This window comes from Sinocyclocheilus grahami, unplaced genomic scaffold (assembly GCF_001515645.1).
Source record: "Sinocyclocheilus grahami isolate Dianchi unplaced genomic scaffold, SAMN03320097.WGS_v1.1 scaffold71.1, whole genome shotgun sequence".
Lineage (NCBI taxonomy): Eukaryota > Metazoa > Chordata > Actinopteri > Cypriniformes > Cyprinidae > Sinocyclocheilus > Sinocyclocheilus grahami.
In genome coordinates, this window is record NW_015505250.1 from 269,631 (window position 1) to 289,641 (window position 20,011).

Below are 20,011 nucleotides of genomic sequence, written 5' to 3' on the forward strand. Positions count from 1 at the left end.
AAATATTTCCAAATAGAAAAGAGTTATTTTAAATAGTAAAATTATTTCAAAATGTTACTGTTTTTGCTGTATTTTGGATCAAATAAATGCAGGCTTGGTGAGCATAAAATAATTCTTTAAAAACAATAAAAATCTTACTGTTCAAAAACTTTTGACTGGTATGTTAGAAGATATTAATAATTAATAAGGTGAGTCTGAGATGTTTATTTGACAGTGATTTCACATTTCTTGTTTGTATGAAGGCCAAATACAAATAAAAGGTGAACATTAATTTATTTGTGCTGGTTTTTTTCTCTAAAGTATTATATGGTTTTATATGAGGTGGCAGAATTGACAAATTCATTTTTCATAAGTTTGTATGCACAGACATCTGTTGTGGGCATTCTTGGCAGTTTTTACAAGGCTTTTTAAAATAGTGTTCATATCGATATTGGAATTATATCGTATCGACCGAAATTAAGAAATATATTGTGATATAAATTTTGGCCATATCGTCCAGCCCTAAGTAGGCCTATACCCTAAATAAGGAAAAATTATATTGGAGCGCATCTCCAAAATAATCGCATACACAGATGCATGTTGCCATTACAGTAGTCAGCGGCGAACAACAGGCAAATAAAATATAAACTGAGGCTACAAAAGTGATTCAGTCAAGATCAGTGAGGGATTTTCTTTTCTTTTGTTTTTTGATTAACATTAATGACTGGCGGCAGCGGCTGCTGTCAATGCACGGATCCAATACACACTTGTTTTATTCATCAACTCTTTACGTTCACTTAAGAAATAACCGATTGTATTTATGGGATATTTTGATATAATTATGTGTGTATTTGTCCATTGAAATGTGTACGAATGCGAGAAAGAGAGCTCAGTGCGTATAGAGGCGGCTTTTGTTTGTTTGTGTGTGTGTGTCTTTCACACAGGGCGTGTGATGCGTCAGTGCAGCCGTGTTGGAGTGGTAGTGCTTGTAGCTAGCAGCATGCATGATCACTTTCTGCTTTCAGCTGCTGCCACCGGATAGCCCTTTGTTTTTCAGGGGTGAAAAGAGGAGCCGAGTGTGTAAGTCTCCTCAGCCGGTACATAGCCTCTCCACTGCCAAGATCTCGTACACGCCTCCTCGTGGCACACATGGTAACTGGTCCCTTGCGGTTGCAGGCTAAGTTGTACGGGATCTCGGAGCAGCAGTGGGCAGAGATGTGGCATGCAGGCCCATCGATGGGTGGAAATGCCCTGATTACCGTCAACCACTGTCCCAGCTATGGGTAAATAGCCCCAGCTATGGGTAAATAGTAAAGACCTCAACGACGGCACAGGCGGAAGATGGTGGTGTGTGAACCATTACAACGGCTGGGAAGGCGGAAGAAGGCAACCCCACAGCCACGTGGGTTAACTCAGGAGGGTACCGTGGCTAGGGGAGTAAACCCTGAAGACAAACCTGCACTTGGGGGCAGGCATAGGCGGAGTCCAACTGACCGGACTACCGGCAGCCCCCTGCAACTTCCTGCCAGTCGAAGGTCGTCATGGGTTCTCTCATGCCACTGGAGGTCTATCTGGTAGGAGTGAAGATGGTGAGAGTGAGGTCTGAGCACCCACACTCCCACCCTAATCTATACCTATGCGCAAGCTTCTTGCTCCCCTCCCCTCCTCTCCCTTAAAAAAAACATTTAAAATTAAAAGTCCTGTGGCGATGTGGAATGGTGGTGGGCACAGGCCAAGGATGTGGCTGGGAGTGTCTAGCCAAACCATGCACACAGGCGGCAATGGAGTGATGGTCGTTAGGACTGCGGGATGGAGCAGCGCGTCTTTTCGGCAGCTTCCACTGCGACTGAGCAGCCCCACACTGCTCATCCCTGTGATGGGGAAGGACCTGGTAAAGGTGGTCAAAAAATTGTCTGCTCCCCACACTCCAGACGGTAAGCCGCAACCGTCGGAGCATCCCCCCTTGCGGTCGAAAAATTTAAGTGAATAATAAGCTAAGCATTGCTTCGTGGAACGTTCGCACATTGTTGGACCTGGTCGAAACTCCTGACAGGCCCCACCGCAGAACAGCATTGGTGGCCCTGGAGCTCACAAGATATAATATCGACATAGCAGCTCTCAGCGAGACCAGACTACATGGGGAGGACTCCTTGAAAGAGGCTGGTGCTGGGTACACCTTCTTCTGGAAGGGGCTCCCTGAAGGCACTCGTCGTAACCATGGAATTGGCTTTGCTGTGAAGTCTAAACTGCTGCAACGCATTCCGGAATCCCCTATTGGCATCAATGAAAGACTGATGATATGGCGCATTCCTCTGACAAAGAAACGCTTCGCCACTCTCATCAGTGCAGACGCTCCAACTCTTGATGCCGAGCACAACATCAAAGAAAATTTCTATAGAGCTCTTGATGCCATCCTACAGAAAACCCCGGCTACGGACAGGCTCATACTCATGGGAGATTTCAATGCTAGAGTGGGTACGGAGCACCTGGTATGGAGTAAAGTCATCGGCCAGCATGGTGTGGGGAAAATTAACCATAATGGGCTCAGACACCTCTCTCTCTGTGCAGAGCACCAGCTGGTCATTACTAACACCATTTTCCAGATGAAGAACAGGCTTAAGACCACCTGGCAGCATCCACGCTCAAAACATTGGCACCTCCTTGACTACGTGGTTGTCCGTCAAAAGGATAGACAGAATGTCCTTACCACCCGCATTATGAGAGGAGCCGAGTGCTGGACTGACCACCTCATGGTCAGATCCAGTCTACTCATGAGCATTCAACCCCGTAGCCCAAGGACAGCCTCTTCCAAGAAACTCAACTGCACAGCGCTGAACAACTACACCACCAAAGACAACCTCCGACGGCTCCTTGCTGAAAACCTCAGCAAGATCCCAGAAGAATCAGCAGACTGGCCAGCTTTACGCCAGGCTATTTATAAGGCAGCCTTAGAGGCGCTCAGCCAATTAAGGAAACATCGCCAGGACTGGTTCGACTGTAACTCAGCCGAGATACAGTCACTCCTAAAAACCAAGCATGACTTTTCAAGGACCGCCACAAGATTCTTGCACGTTGGGCAAATCATTTTGAGAGTCTCTTCAAACTCACCAACCCTGCTGATTCACATATCCTGGATAATCTGGCAGACCTGCCACCAACCGTGCACCTGGACACCCCATGTAGCCTTCATCGACCTCAGCAAAGCTTTTGACACCATCAACTGTGAGCTGCTCTGGAGAAACCTCTCCAAACTTGGGGTACCACCCAAGTTTCTCAGCATCCTACAGCAGCTGCATGATGGGATGCAAGCCAGAGTACTCACCTGAACACCGCCTGCCCCGCCAAGTCCTCTACAGTCAACCAATGGGTGCAAAGCGCTCCGCTGGAGGGCAGAAACTAAGACATAAGGTCTTAAGGCTTTAAGGACTACACCAGGGACCTCCTAAAGCGAGCAAACATTCCCCTCACGCAGCTCGAATCTCTGGCACTCAACAGGTCAGCCTGGCAGGTCACCTGTGCCACTGCAGTCTCTCAAATGCATCAAACCAACCAAGACTGACGATCTGAGAGAAGCACCAAAAGACACCAGGTGGGCGGCTGGTACCCCCCTGGTATCTGGTTTCCCTTGTTCCATCTGTGGAAGAGTGTGCGGCTCAAGGATCGGACTCGACGCCCACGAGAAGTGGCATTAGCGCCAACATCGCTGAACCCCCCCTCCCTCCCACCTCTGGAGCAAGCGTCATCATCGAACACGATGGACAGCTAAGAAGTGTGTGTAAAACGCAGAAAACAGCGCACGAGTGCAGAAGTGAGTTCTATTCCATCTTCTTGCAGTTGAATCTTTTAAAATCACAAAAAATGCGCATACAGGAATCGAGAAGCAGAATCTAAATTTAATTTTATAACAAGGAATTCGATTCCTGACCTTATGCATCTGATCTGATTTCCAAAATTGGAATAGCTTTTCGATTCCCAACCCTCATACTAAATTGTTTAATTCTTGCATGCAAAAAGACCAGTATGGTGAATATGGGGCTATGTAAAATATTTTTTGCAACTTACTAGGTTTATCATTTTTACGAGACATCGTCGATATACGATGTGTGCGATGACTAATTTGACTGTCGTTTAAACAAAAGTTTTGTATCCGACTAATCGACTAGTCTAAAAGCAAGAAACCCCCAAAAGATGGTAAGAAAAAAAAAACCTCTGTGCGTGCGTGTATCATATATAATAGCCTATATTTGAAAGCACGCTGAGTGGATTGAGCGAGCTGCGGCGCAGATGCGCGAGCTTGTCGAGTGAATATACCTTTCTCACAGACATCACTGGAAAGTTTGTAGTTCGGTCGAATATGTCAAAAACAAGTAAGTAAAGCAATGCACAAGTTACTTAATGGCAGAGAGAGAGAGAGAGAGAGAGCGCGAGAGCGCGCAATTCTGTTGTGTGATCTTTGATGTTCACTCACTTAGCACATGCATCATTTGGATTAGGCATGGGCCGTATGAGATTCTGACGGTATGATAACCTTAGATAAAAAAAATATCACGGTATCACGGTATTGCGATTACAGCTCTAAAATATGTTATTTTTAAATGTCTGGGTAAAAAAAACTACTTTTTTTTCCACTGAACACATTTTATTTTTAAGAAACATATAGAACATTTTGGAACAGTAAACATGTCAGGCTAAATAATTCGAATAAATAATTTAATTCTTCTTAATTAAATGCCGTCACTTAAGTGAGCATAAACCTGCAGCTCAACAATAATCAGAACACAAATAAATTATTTTCTGTAAAAAAAAATCCCTATAAATGAAAAAAAATGCAGTCACTTAAGTGAGCCTAAACCTGCAGCTCAATAATCAAAAATATAATCAAAACATAAATTCTGTAAAAAATAAAATAAAATTAATTAATAAAAAATGCATGCAAAAACCCGCAGCTCAACAAGGTTTTTGGAGAGCACTGCGCGGAACTGTTTCGTAATGCCGCTCCCGCTGAATTTCTGACCATTATCGCCTGCTACCGCAATGTGTGTGTTCCACTCCCGCGATTTCTGTGGCCGCTCCTGCAAACATTCTTATATTGTTTATAATTTTCGTGCTATCAATATGCGGGTATTGAAATCACTTTTGAATGCGCGCTCACTGTTCACTTTCGATTCCGCGTTCACACGCACTTTGTGTAAAAGAGCACATCTAATCTTACAAGAGCAGATATGTGACCCTGGACCACAAAACGAAATTGAGATTTATACATCATAATAAGAATAAATACGCTTTTCATTGATGTATGGTTTTGTTAGGATAGGACAATATTTGGCCGAGATACAACTATTAGAAAATCTGTTATCTGAGGGTGCATCAGTTTACTGTCATGGATTTGTCGTGTCGTACCGCATCCACAGCAGAGAACATCACTGTGTTCTATTTGCTTTTGACACGTTGCGCCACTCGCGTCTGGTGTAGACACGTTGTTTTGGTATTTGTGAATCTTAAGTATATTCATGGTCTGCTTTACGTTTACCTGGCACTGGAAGTCCTTTCACAAACTTGTAACTTTTATGCTTAGAGCAGAACCATACATCATTAATTTATATTTCTACATGGCTGCCTGCAATACAAGTTTGATTCTTCAATCGAGCCATCTAGTGGTCTGTTACTGATACAACCACAACTGCTACAACATAACGGAGCACTCAACGTACTGCGTACTGCGAGTCATATTGAGGTAATTAAAGGGATAGTTCACCCAAAAATGAAAATTTGATGTTTATCTGCTTTCCGCCAGGGCATTCAAGATGTAGGTGACTTTGTTTCTTCAATAGAACACAAACTGAGATTTTTAACTCCAGCCGTTGCAGTCTATCAGTCGTATAATGCATGGCAATGGTAACAAAATCTATGAGTAAAAAAAACATGCACAAACAAATCCAAATTAAACCCTGCGGCTCGTGACGACACATTGATGTCCTAAGACACGAAACGATCGGTTTGTGCCAGAAACCGAACAGTATTTATATCATATTTTACCTCTAAAACACCACCACGTCCAACTGCTTTTTGGACGTGATCTCTCGCGCGTATATACGTCACTCATTGTTTGCACAGTCATTGTAGGTACGACGGCTAATCAAAATGGTACTTACTTGCGCTTATCCGGATTGTTCAAACCGACTTAAAACTAAAAGATTACTTTCTCTCGTGCAAACTCATTTGGGAGTGGTGACTTTCCACGTATTCCCAACTTCTGAGCCTGCTCGCCTGAAGTTATGGTTGATTGCTCTTTGGCTGGATATCAACACACGCATTAACATAAACTACGCCAGAGCACGTACACACCTCACGCACCAGATGCCGTGCGCGCGCTCAAAGCAGTTGGACATAGTGGTGTATTAGAGGTAAAATATGATATAAATACTGTTCGGTTTCTCGCACAAACCGATCGTTTCGTGTCTTAGGACATCAATGTGTCGTCACGAGCCTCAGGGTTTAATTTGGATTTGTCTGTGCATTTCTTTTTTACTCTCATAGATTTTGTTACTATTGCCATGCATTTTATGACTGATAGACTGCAACGGCTGGAGTTAAAAATCATAATTTGTGTTCTACTGAAGAAACAAAGTCACCTACATCTTGGATGCCCTGGGGGTAAGCAGATAAACATCAAATTTTCATTTTTGGGTGAACTATCCCTTTACAATGTCAAATTAATATTTTGCGCTCAATTATTTACTTATCAGACAAGTGGCCGCATGATAAGCGGGAAAATTACGTAGTGTAGTCTTTATCACCCTGCAGAGGTTTCTTTTGCTAAATAATCTGCTTACTGTACACTATCCCTCAGTCTTGCCGTGCCCCCCCAGTTTGGGAACCACTGGAGTAGGTGATTTGTGCTCTATTAATTTGGTCTGTTACGATGCTCTATGTGTTTGATTACAAATGCCTGTGTAGTACAGCGTTGCACACAGAGGACAAAAACTAGGGGTGCTCCGATCAGGATTTTTGAGGCCGATCACCGATCACAGGAAGCAGTATCTACCGATACCTATCTTTTTATCATGTAGAATTATTTAAAGTGATACTTCAATCAGGCTTTTTAGACATTTACTCAGGGCCTTAATTTAATTTTTGGAAATGGGGGAAATTCCCCTCTTAGGTGACTCTTGTTGGGGGGATTATTTAATTTGTGGGGTGGAGGGGAGCATTTTTTAAGACATTTTTCAAATATATTTATCTGACCTAAATGTTTGATCATGCAGTGCAATTTTGTTTTTACAATTGTGCAATTGTTGCACAATAGCTTACACACAGCACAAGCCTGATTTCGTGAGCTGTACGTGAGGCGGCATTTTACACAGTGTTCACACATACTCCGTTTGCAGTGCATATGCAGTGCATATGCAGTCCATGTGTGGTACGTAAGCAGTGCAGAAGCAGCACAGACATTGTGCTTTCACACAGGAATCTGCTTCTGATCCGTGGCTGTTTACCACAAACATAACATTTATCCATTATTTTGATTTCAAATCCAAACATTGTTCCTAAATATGTTTTTTCAGCATTGTGAAAATTGTTTGAGCATTTTCAGAATATGCATTTCTTCAGCGTTCCTTTTTTTTTTTTTTTACACAGTACAGTAATACAATCTATTGTGTTTAAATGCAATACATAAGCAACACTTTTTTTCAATACTTTTACTTTTACATTTACTTCTAAATTTATATATTAAGTTGCTCATGCAAGTGGCAAAAGATTTACATTTAGTCATTTAGCAGACGCTTTTATCTAAAGCGTCTTACAAATGAGGACAATGGAAGCAATCAGAATCAACAAAATAGCAATAATAAGCAAGTAGGCATGGGCCGATTACCGGTTTCAAGGTATACCGCGATTTGAAAGTTTCAAAACCACCAATATTTTCCGTTATACCATTCCTCCGGTATGTGCTGTTTTTCATGTCTCCTCAAAGACTGAAAGTGTAGGAATCCCTCACGACCCCTCCCCCTCCTGTTGTTGCAAGCGGTCAGCTACGTATGTGCATGACGACGGCCGCAGGAGCTTCCCCTGGAACTTGCGCGATTGGCATCCGGACATTTTTTGTCTTATTGCAGCTCTTCTCTGTTCTGGACTTGCAAACTGTGTTGCAATGCAATCATTTTCTAAAATGTCATTTATGTGAAAATATGAAGTCTGTAAATGGCCATTAACAGAGGCCAGAGACGCTGAAGACGGACGCAAAGAGAAAAATACTGTAGCAGGCAGATCACTCACTGTTCATGATGCACAAACTATTGGAAGAATAACCTCAATATTGATTTGGGGGTTTATATGAATGTGTTTCTGAGGGAAAAAGTTTTTAAAAAAGTTTAGATGGTATTTTCTTTTAATTTCGTCTCTGTATAATTCATATTAAAGCAGTATTTCAGCGGTAACCAAGGAAACACTGTATCTGGTGTTCCAGAAGCCTCCTGCTGTCAGAGAGTGAATCTGCATCTCATTCAGAGTTTCTGGCATGTAGTATAATTTCACAAAGCTAGTCAGAACATTCTGTTTTGCTACAAATTGGGTTATTATTAAATCTAATTATGTATATGAAAATATATAAATAAATTGTATGAAATTATATCAATTACATCTATATTATATAACTACAATTAAATAACTGTAATTACAGATTTAGGTTAAATAAATACGTCAGTCTTTATTTTTCTTCTTTTTTTTCCCTCATCAAAATCTGAAGGACAGTCCACAATTCAGCAAACATTTCAGAAACAAATCAAAGAAAAAAAGAAACAAATACTGCTGTTCCAAATATTCTATATGTTGCTTAAAAATAAAATATATTGTGTGTTCAGTGGGAAAATTATTTATTTCTTTTTTACCCAGACATTTAAAATTAACACATTTTAGAGCTGTAACAACAATACCGTGATACCGTGAAACCATGATATTTTTGCTTAAGGTTATCATACCGTCAAAATCTCATACCGGCCCATGCCTATAAGTAAGTACTATAACAAGTCTCAGTTAGCCTAACGCAGTACACAGAGCAAGGTTTTTTTTTAATTATATAATAGATAAAAATAAAACAGATAGATATAATAGAAAAAGAATAGAGAAAGCTAGTGCTAGAGGTCTTTTTTTTTATAAAAAAACAAATAGATAAATTAGAATTAGAATAGAGATTGCTAGAGTTAGAGGGTCAAATAAAGATGGAAGAGATGTGTTTTCAGCCGATTCTTGAAGATGGCTAAGGACTCAGCTGCTCGGATTGAGTTGATTTAAACTACTTTTCTTACGTTATCACAAACTTTCTAAATAAAAACTTACCATTGACAGAAACAAGCAATCCTGCAGTTAATAAAGAACTTTGTTTTCCTACCTCCACGAGTGCATCTATTATTGCTTATCTGGAAGTGCTCTTTTCCTTTAAACCTAGCCAAAAAGTTATATGTGTTGACTGTGAAACACAGTAGGCTTTCATTATGTGCATTTATGGTGTAATTACATTTTCGTGTCCATCCAAGTTCATATTTACGCAAACAATGCGCTGTCACTTTAATTCAGCACAGCAATAGACTCGGTGCAGAAACAATCTCTGCACTGGCTGCCGACGCACCACTACTGGAACGCACTGCCGGACCGCAACCATGTACAGTGTGAACGCTTTATAAACCAGGTTTATATCTGAGAGTGCGTGTCCGGTTTTGTGTGAGAGCAAAGGAAATCCACGTGCGAGCGGGGAGATATTATTATATATATTATTATATATACTATATTTATACTCGCGCATTATACTAATCTACCTTCGCGCTACAACAATGCATTCTCGACATTTGTCATTAAAATAACGCCATATTTAATCCGTTAACATGAGCGCGGAAAAAATACGCACTGCAAACGGAGTATGTGTGAACCTATTACAAACGAGGCATTTGTTGCATCCAGTGGGGACATAAGTACTGATTATAATGACTTATACTGTCTTTTTACGCACTGCGTTGCATTGCATCGTGCCGCGTAAACATAAAACTCTGTCTGCATTTGTGATCAGAGAAATGACAAACAACAAGTGCTACTCTACACTGCTCAAAACTCACGTTTGAATCATCAGTGGCAAATCCTTTAAATGAAAACGTACTTACAGACTGTGAGTCAGAACTGCCGGCATTTTAGTCTAAGGTTACTCTCCCAGGATCAGTAAGCAGTCCTCCATAAAATGTGCTGCACACATCTGGATATTTGGGTTAAACTGTTCTGGAACAGTGTTGTAAATACAACTTAACCACTGATTTGTAGTCGTGTTCTCTTTTGGAAGACCAAACAAAGTAGTTTTGCTTTCACAACGAAAAACACAGCGGCCTAGCGTGAGGGGAAGCCCCGGCTTAGCGTGCGCTGAGGCCAGGACAGAGTGAGCTGAGCGTGAGCGGAAGCCCCGGCTTAGTGTGAGCTGAGGCTGGGCTAGAGTGAGCCGAGGCGGCGGGGTCGAAAACGGCGTGTCCGGTGGATCTAACGAATGAGCAGCAACCACATGTGACGACCTCCACTTCGTCCACGGTGAAAGTTGATGTATTCCCTCGGCGACCAGCACAGATCAGCTCTAGGCATGACGAAGCGGATATCGTCCTCTTTTGGAAGACCAAACAAAGTAGTTTCGCTTTCACAACGAAGCACACAGCGTCTTCACGACATGGCTGCAGCGTCAACAATACTACAGTGAGAATAAAAGTTACGCCTTCTTTCTTTGTGTGAACATTTGGGCGGCGTTATGCAAATCTTCCCACATAGTGAGGCAGATATGTGGGGCGTGTTAGAATGAGCCGTTTTAGGTAGGCGTGGCTGACTCTTAACTTTTATAAAGAATATCTCTTTGGATTTGAGACTTTAGTCTTTGAAACTTTACAGATCTTCTTTATGCACCAAGAGCTTGTAACACTCCAAAGAGAAAGGAAAATTTTGAATCGCATCATATGACCCCTTTAAACAAGAATTAAAAAGAAATACAAATTTATAACTTTAATGACGATGCGACACTACCCCGGTTGTGCTAAAGTGATAATTCCTTTGTCAACTGTGCAGCTCGCTTATAGTGCAGGCGTGATGTGATCTGAAGCAATCTGCGCATTTTGAGAGAAAAAGAGCGAGTGAGCGCGCGGTGATTAGATTCACTCAAGGTGTTTGTGAAATTATGTCTCACATAAGGATTTCAAATTACTTTATAAGTTTTTTAATGAAGAAATGTGAATTGTACCTCACCCTCAGCATTATAATTATTTTACCAGTGCCGGACAGAGACTGAGACGGTGCCGCTACATGTCGTGGCAAACCTCTCACAGCAGGCGCAAGCACATCAGCTTGAGATCGGTTTATGAGATTGGCCTTTTTAGAGACCGCCGATCAATCATCCCAAAGCGATTATCGGCCGATAGCGATCGGTAGCCGATCAATCAGAGCACCCTTAACAAAAACGTTCAGCCTCGACTCTTTATCGTCATTTGTGTTCAAATTTGCAAAGCGTACTAAATTGAACAAAACTATATAAATGCAAAATTTTAATTCATGAATATATAACGTATCCACGGTATAGCAAAATCCATATAATGGAACAACATAATACCGGTAGTCACTTTCATACCGGTATAGCGCCCACCCCTACTTTAAAGTTGTTCAAATAATGTTCTTAGCAATGCATATTACTAATCAAAAATTAAGTTTTGATAGATTTACGGTAGGAAATTTACAAAATATCTTCATGGAACATGATCTTTACTTAATATCCTAATGATTTTTGGCATAAAAGAAAAATCGATCATTTTGACCCATACAATGTTTTTTTGGCTATTGCTAAAAATATACCCAAGCGACTCAAAGGGTTAGTTCACCCAAAAATGAAAATTAGGCTGTTTTACTCACCCCAGAGCCAGCCTAGGTGTATATGACTTTCTTCTTTCAGACGAATTCAGTCGGAGTTATATTAAAAATGGCGTGGGTTCAATTCCCAGGGAACACACATACTGGTAAAAAAAAAAATTATAGCCTGAATGCACTGTAAGTCGCTTTGGATAAAAGCGTCTGCTAAATGCATAAATTATAATTATTATTATAAAAATTGTCTTTGATCTTTCAAGCGGTTTAATGCCACTCAGCAGGTGTTGCATGCATCAGTCCAAAAGAAGTTAAATAAAAAGCACCCATCCATTAAATGGTGAACAAGGCCTCCTGTAGTGAATCGATGCGTTTTTGTAAGACAAATATCCATATTCAAAACGTAGTAATCACTTTAATCTAACTTGCACCAACAGTTGTACATGGAAGCAGCTCCGGACTGATGACGTATGAGAGGTCAGTGTAGCGCATGCGCCGGCGAGTCTCGTGAAAACCAACATTTGTTTACAGGATCAAAGGAAGCAAAGTTTCCTTACTTTAGCAAAGGAAAACCAGTCTCCTCTTGGCTTGTATCGAAATCCTCTGACATTCTTCTTTACAAATCCTCATTTTGTACTTCTAATTAGTGACCATTGTTTTGTTTTGATCTCTCCGCTGCGTTTTTTCGCGTGCGTCCCCTCTGAGCGGCGCATGTGCAAAGCCGGCCTCATACATCATCCGCCCGGAACTGCTTCTGTTTACAACAGTGAGCGCAAGCTACAGTCAAGTGATTATTAGCATCGATTCACTACAGCAGGCCTGTCAGTCATCTACTCTCGACCCGTGATTAGTCAAGCTCGTGTTGGATGCTGGGTTGCAAAGTGCGCGACTGCACGTTTTTTCCCCACGGAATCGAGCTCCTTTTACTAAACTGATGCCCTGTGTTGATTTTTCCCCATGGGTAAACAAATATGTATAGCATACTTTTCTTTCACCACGCAGCAAACTTACTTGAAATACTTGGGGGGTGGGTACTTAAAAAAAAAAACTTTTAAACCGTTTAAACGGATAGTATTAATTGGTCAATTTTTTTTACTTTTGGTTAATGGTTAAATGGTTAATATGAACATCCCTGCACAATATACATATTTGATTCACAAGTGATATTTACCTTGATGTTTCTTTATTCCCTCCCAAGCTCTTCACTGGCACTGTCATCTCTTTTTTAAACAAGTACACTAAGTTTTAATAAAACTTTATTAGGGTTACAGTGTGGAAGATTAAAATTCTGAGATAAAAATGGCTACACATAAAATGGTTTAAAAGGATTTAAAAAGCTTAAAACATACATCATGAAGGCATTATTAAAAAAAAAAGTTTTAATGTGATCTTCAAATAACAAAAAGGAAAAGGTATAGGCTAATCGATCCTTTGGGACATATTCTAAGCTAAATACATGTTTGAAATGACAAGAGAATTTTAAATTAAAAGGGAAAATTCACACAAGGAAGCTTATTTGCAAGTTTTATTTTACAAAACACAGGTCTAATGTGCGGAACAAGGGTGGAATTTGAACACTGTGGTCAGCATCTTTTAACCACTGCAACCACACAAACTATACAAGCAGACGCTATCCGCACACCTCAAGGGAAGAAGGGAACAGAGATAAGGCCCATCAACATTCCAGGCTACAGCGTGACCGCCGATTATCTTAGCCAGACCTATTCAGGGTTGCAAAGTGTCTAAAAAACACCCGCAACTGAAACATTCCACTTTGACCCAATCCAGAGCAACACGAGACCTGATTTCCAGGAATAAAGAATAGCAGTCTGGTTTTACGGTTAGCCTGGTATTGTGCCCTACAATTATCTGTGTAAGCGTTGCCTTTCTGACAGCCACTAAATAAATGACAGACAGGTTATTCATTAACCTTCCCTCCTGAACCTGACCATTGCCCTTTCTCTCAGACCACACTGCCACCAGGCCATTTTAAAGGACCAATTTTAACTGTACAATGGAACCAACTTAATGATCTTCCAACATGCTGATCATGAAAGATCATTTGTTAAAAGATTAAAGAGTTTGTGGTAAAGTGAGTGTCAGTTTATCTTAGTGTAAAATTGCACTGTAAAAAAAGCAACTACATATTTTCCATATAAAAACCCATATCAGACCAACAGAATTGCCCCAAATGTTGTCCCAAATCAAAAACAGTTGTCTGAACAAAGAATTTCATATTACCGAAATGTTAAGACTTTGTGAGTTCCCAGCATGCAATGCAGCATGAATAAATTATGTAGTTACTGTTATATATATATATTTTTTTTGCTGTTTGATGACTTCATTTAAATGTTTTTTGTTGATTTCTCATTATTGTTAGTTATTTGTTGAACTACATCTTGTGATGTAAAGAGCTCATCATTTTACATTTGTTGATTGTCACCGTTCTTCAGGTTAGTGCGTCAAGTGTTGAGGTCTAAAGTATGTTCAGCAATGTAGAACTATATCTTACATTTATTTGCTTTGTAAGGATTGTTATCCTCTTTTCAATCATAGCATGGTTCACTTGAAATATTAAGTGTCCTATAAGACTATATAGCACATTTGACTATCATATCAAGAAATGTATTTATTGAGGCAATAAAAGAAAGTTTACTGAACAAGAAATCTTTTGTTTTCATGAATATATTGGCTGAACGAGGCATTTTGCATTTAGTGAACAAACCAATTCAAATTGACAAAACATTAGTTTTACTTAGTACAATTATTAAAACAATAGCTAAGAGAACTTAAAACTTTTACCGCATCAAGTTGCCTGGAAATGTTACGTTTTCTCAACAATTAATTTTTTTTACAGTGTTTTTTTACATCTCCAATTGCTGCTCTTTAGCAGGAATATGACATCGTCTTCAGGTGAAGTGGAGAAATTCGCTCTCTGGAATGTTGGAGCAGTTGCCATTTCTGAATTTTCAGTTCGACAGGTCACATCTGGATTAGAATACTGTAACAGAATCCCCAGTAAGTGCATTTACATGCATGTTAAAAGTTTGATTTCCATCTAATTAAAACAATTTTGCATGAAATTTTCTAAATGCAGGTTATTGATAATATTGTGTGTGATTTATTCATGCATATGTTTTTTTTTTATCATAATGCAACTACCCAACCTTCTAGTGAAACAACACTAGACATCTCTCTGCTGGTTTATGCTGGATTTCTCCAATCATTTTGTCCTCATAAACCCCACCCCTTTCATACAATCGACTGCAAGCTTGCATTCAGATCTGCCTCCATTCAATTCAACAACCAATGGATCGAACCAAGTGTACTGATCTGCCGCTACTTCCGTAACACTGACACTTTAAATGTCATTTAACCACTTCAGTCTAAACTGAAATCATACCAGTCTGTTTTTTAAAGTTGGACTAACAGACCTAAATGCACATGTAGCTTGGATTTTTAAAGCATATACACATTTATTGGACTACAATTGGCCATAGTGTTATGCAACTGCTCTAAAAGACAGAGGAGATTACACAACACTATGTAATCTTTCTGCAGGGTTAAAAGTGGCCAGAGCTAGTGGCAATAAGGCAGCGTAGTAATCACAGTAAAAAAGGCTTTCATTACTTCATAAATAGGGAAAAGTGCCATTTTACATACCTGGAAAATTCCAAAAATTCCTGATGAATTCACTTGGCATCACTCTCCCAAACACACAGGGACTGGTCAAAGCGGGTATAATCTCAGGCTGAAATACTTGATTTAAAGGCTTGAAATCAATCGCATTATGCTGGATAACTGACAGTAATCAGCTTGAGCTATAATTAATGACAAGTTAAAGAGTTCATGGTGGGGTGAAAACAAAGAGAGAGAGAAAGAGAGAATATTTGTATTTTTGGGGATAAGAAGTGTTTGCATTCTCAACTTCTTAATTGGAAGTAAGTTCATATATTCCACTAACGGAATGGAAATATCTGTGTGATGTGTTTTCTAGAAGCATCTCGTTACAGCTAAACACTCTCACACAGTGCTATCTCCTGCCCTGAGCTAAAGCAGAGAGGAACTTGAGCTATAAATGGCAGAGAGAAAGACAGAAAAAGAGAAAGAGAGTGAAGCCTGTTCACTCCCACTCACTGCTTCCCACTTCTCAGCTCATCTCCTCCTCAGGAAACACACACATTCTTCCGCTGTGGAGAAACTCTGTCACCAGCACTTTCATAATGGACAACACACACACACACACACACACACAGACAGACACACACACCTCCTTGATAAACATACACGCCGATTCTCTCAGAAAGGATGACCCATATCTTTCTCTCAGATATCTGCTCAGAGTTTAGACCAAACTCTGGCCCAGACACAGTGAGTCAAATCATGCTTCATCAAGCGTCTGCGGAGTATTGTTTGGTTTTGGACCAGATTCATTTTAATCAGTCACACAGATCTGACATGCCATTTTACATACAGTTTATGCATGCAGGAACATTCAGTACCAAAAGAACTGCCTCCTTGACTGCCTCAAATGAATCACTTCACTTACTATAAGCAATAAGTTTCGCATCTACTTCATGCATCTGTGGTGAAGTTCAAACAGGCATACTTAAAGCTAACATAATTATTCTGATTTAAAACACTTTCTTTTAGGCATGCAAATAGTTTCTTATCCAAAATCATAAGTAATCCATTAATAAGGTGCTTTCCCTGAACAGTGAACACTGTTGTTCTGTCAAATCATGAATGTTAGTTTAGGCATCACAACCAGCCCAACACAACAACACTGACTCAACCAATGGCAAGAGTTTGGGCTGGGACTAAGGCTATGTTTACACTAGTCCGTTTTCGTTTTAAAACGTATAACTTTTGCTAAGGTTACGCCTGTCGTTTACACTTTTGACCCTCGAAAACGGAGACTTTCGAAAATGCTGCAGACCCCGTTTTAGTTTGAAAACTCCGGGGTTGCATTTCAGTGTAAACGCAATTCAGAGACTTTTGAAAACGATGGCGTGGCAGTCCACATTCGCTCTGCGTATTCTTGACGACCGTGTAAACAATAACATCATTCTCATTGTTGTACCTGCATAAATAGTCATGTGACATGCGTTTTTGGCTGCGTAGTGTGGACGGAGATCGTTTCTGAAACGCAGTGAAAACGCAAGTGTAGACGAGGATCATTTTCATTTTAAAACACACTAGTGTAAACAGTGCCTTATATGTCTGTCTAATCAATGGTTGATGGGGGAGAGTTTGTCATAATTTTTTTAGTTCTGTCATTAGTGTTGCAGAAATTAGACAAATAAGCATTAACTATCAATTTTAGGACTTAACTAGTGATAAAAATATTGGCATCGGCCAATAATCAGTATTGGTTTTGTCAATGACATACAGTTGCAGTTTACTTTTTTTTTCATTTTTTGAAAGACAGCTCTTCTCTTCATCAAGGCTCCATTAATTTAATCATAAAAACGATGGTACAAATATGCTAAAACATTGAGAAATATGGAGAAATAATATTAGAATTTTAAATGAATGTTATTTTAATATATTTTAAATGTAATATATTCCTGTGATGGTGAATCTGAAGTTTCAACAGCCATAACTCCAGTCTTCAGTGTCATATTCTACTATGAAATCATTCTAATATGCTGATTTGGTCCATAATAACATTTCTTATTACTATCAATGTTGAAAACAGTTGTGCTGCTTAATAATAAATAGAACAGCATTTATTTGAACCGAAATCTTCTGTAACATTATACTTGTCTTTACTTTCACTTTTGATCAATTTAATGCATCCTTGGTGAATAAAAGTATTTAAAAAAGTATCTCTCTCTCCCTACACACACACACACACACACACACACAAATGTTCCATTTTAGCTCAAATACATTTCATTTGCTATCATTTAATTTTATTCAGCTATATCACATAAATATCAGCATTATAGGGGCTATTCGGCTCTCTAATAGTTTCAGTCATTGAAAAAAGCATCTGTCAAGCATTACAATTAATTTCTATTGCTTTCAAATAAAATGATTTATAATCATAGACCTCTAAAAGACATTTTAAACACTTTTTTTGTGGTGTCACAAAAAAGAGGGTTTTGTCAGATCTATCTAACTAACTTCTGGCACTCTGCCTATCATCTGTGTTTTCGTCAATAGCTAGGTCAGACATAAACCGATTGACAAGCTCGCGAAATATTATCACTTGGCACCAACTGAGCTGTACATGTGCCCCCCCAAAAAAAGGAAGGGCACTAAACGCTCATCTATCAGTTCACAAAGGAAAAATAAAAACAATTCAAAGTGCACTTTGAAGATATTAGATCAATCTGTGAATATTCCAGCTCTTAGAAATACGTGTCCAATACCTTCACCTGCAGGCCAGTTAATAGCAGTCTACTTCCAGAACAAAAACAAGCCACCAACAGCAGGAAGGGGGAATTACGAAATTGTCATGTTGCAGGCCAACAATATTACTATATTTGGAGCGAGGCAACATATGAACTCAGAACTTGACGCAGCAGAGTTATTCAAATATGGCAAGTGTACGTGAGAATAGTTTTATACGCGGAGACTGGGACGTGAGGTTATCCACAAGTTACTGACAAGGAAAGAAGGAAGTGGGGCGATGATTATGTACAAATACCGAGGATATTAAAAGAGACATCAACGTGCACACTGAGCTTCCTCACAGTGGACTGTAACGTTCACTAGACACTCATTTCTGCAATGCAACATCGCGGTTAGGTTGTTGTTATTTCTTTTTTTCTCTGTGTCACTAGGCAACGGATCTTCGAGGCGCATTAAACATTCATGAAAAAGGACGGAACTTACCAGCAAACTTTCCAAGTTGATCGCAGACCGCGGCTCTTTGAGCATGGCTTCCAGTTGTCTCAACCGGTTTTCCATCCTTCTCTCCGCTCCTAGCGACATTTTTGCCTTGTCCTAGCGCCAGTCTGAGCAATGATGAGCGATCAGCCCAACTTTTCTGGTTCACATTAAAGATACAAGATCTTATTTCAAGTTGTCGAGCAGCGGGCCTAGACAGCCTCCGACTCGCCGCCCTCCAAAAAGTGCCCCGTGCTTGTCCAGAATAAAGCGGAAAAAAATAATCCAATGGGAACAATTGAGGTTTTCCAAACTTCCCCCTCAAAACAATCTATGAAGTGGTTACTTTAAACAATTGAGAGGAATCAAACCTCCCATCCTTCAGTGCGAGCGTACCGTCAATGGCGCGATAAAGTTTTAATTTTGAGAGGATTCAGCAGCAGGGCGTTTTCTGGGCGCCCCTCTCCTCTCCTCTCCTCTCTCCCCCGCCTCTCTCCTCCCTCCCCTCCCCTAGTCTCGTCTCCTCTCCCCCTCTCCCGGGCGCTCCGGACTGGCTGAGCCTGACTTCAAATCTTCCCCAGTTCATAAACAACGCTGCTGTTGTTCAAAGGCGAGCATCTGTTGGAGTCGACCAGACCACACACTCCAGCGCATTCCTGCAACACACTAAACTGCGACGTGAAACGGAACCGGCGCGTTTTATGTGTATTATTAATAATTCATGATAAAGTTACTTATTTTAAGTTACTCGCAAGCGCTTTCCTAAAGTGTCTCCGCATGTCGCTAGTGGATTAGCTCGCTCTCGCCAGTCCCCGGATCAGTTCTTCGGTATTCCTGCAGGTAGCTCGAGCCTCGAGTTCGCTTCTCTGACATCTACTAGCGATGTCCGATTCATGAGCGAATCGGTCTTTTGACTCGGACATTTTTAAATGAATCAGATGATCCGAATCACAAAAATGGTCCAAACGATTCGCCTGAGCGGTTCTCGTGTTATCAACTAATACATTTACATTTAGTTATTTAGCAGACGGTTTTATTTAAAGCGACTTACAATAGAAGCAATCAAAACCAAAAGAAGCGCAATGATATGTAAGTGCTGTGACAAGTCTCGGTTAGCCTAACACACGAAGCAAGTTTTTTTTATATAATTACATAAAGAAAATAGAATAGAAAAAGAATAGAGAATGCTAGTGTTGGAGTTTTTTTTAAAGAAAACAAATAGTAAGAATAGAAACAGAATAAAGAGTGCAAGCGTTAGAGGTTCGAGTGTTTTTTTAGAATTAGAATAGGCTAGAATAGTGCTAGAGTTACATTTACATTT

At 40.1% G+C, this 20,011-nt stretch overlaps 1 protein-coding gene across 1 annotated transcript in view; it reads right to left on the bottom strand.

Annotated features, from left to right (window-relative positions):
* LOC107585483 (rho-associated protein kinase 2) overlaps positions 1–19,538 on the bottom strand; it is a 56,704-nt gene extending 37,166 nt beyond the window's left edge. Inside the window, exon 1 of the mRNA XM_016272514.1 lies at positions 18,697–19,538. Within this exon, the coding sequence (XP_016128000.1) occupies positions 18,697–18,795 (99 nt within the window). The 5' untranslated portion in view covers positions 18,796–19,538. The remainder of the gene's footprint in view (positions 1–18,696) is intronic.
* Between the last annotated feature and the right edge of the window lie 473 nt (positions 19,539–20,011).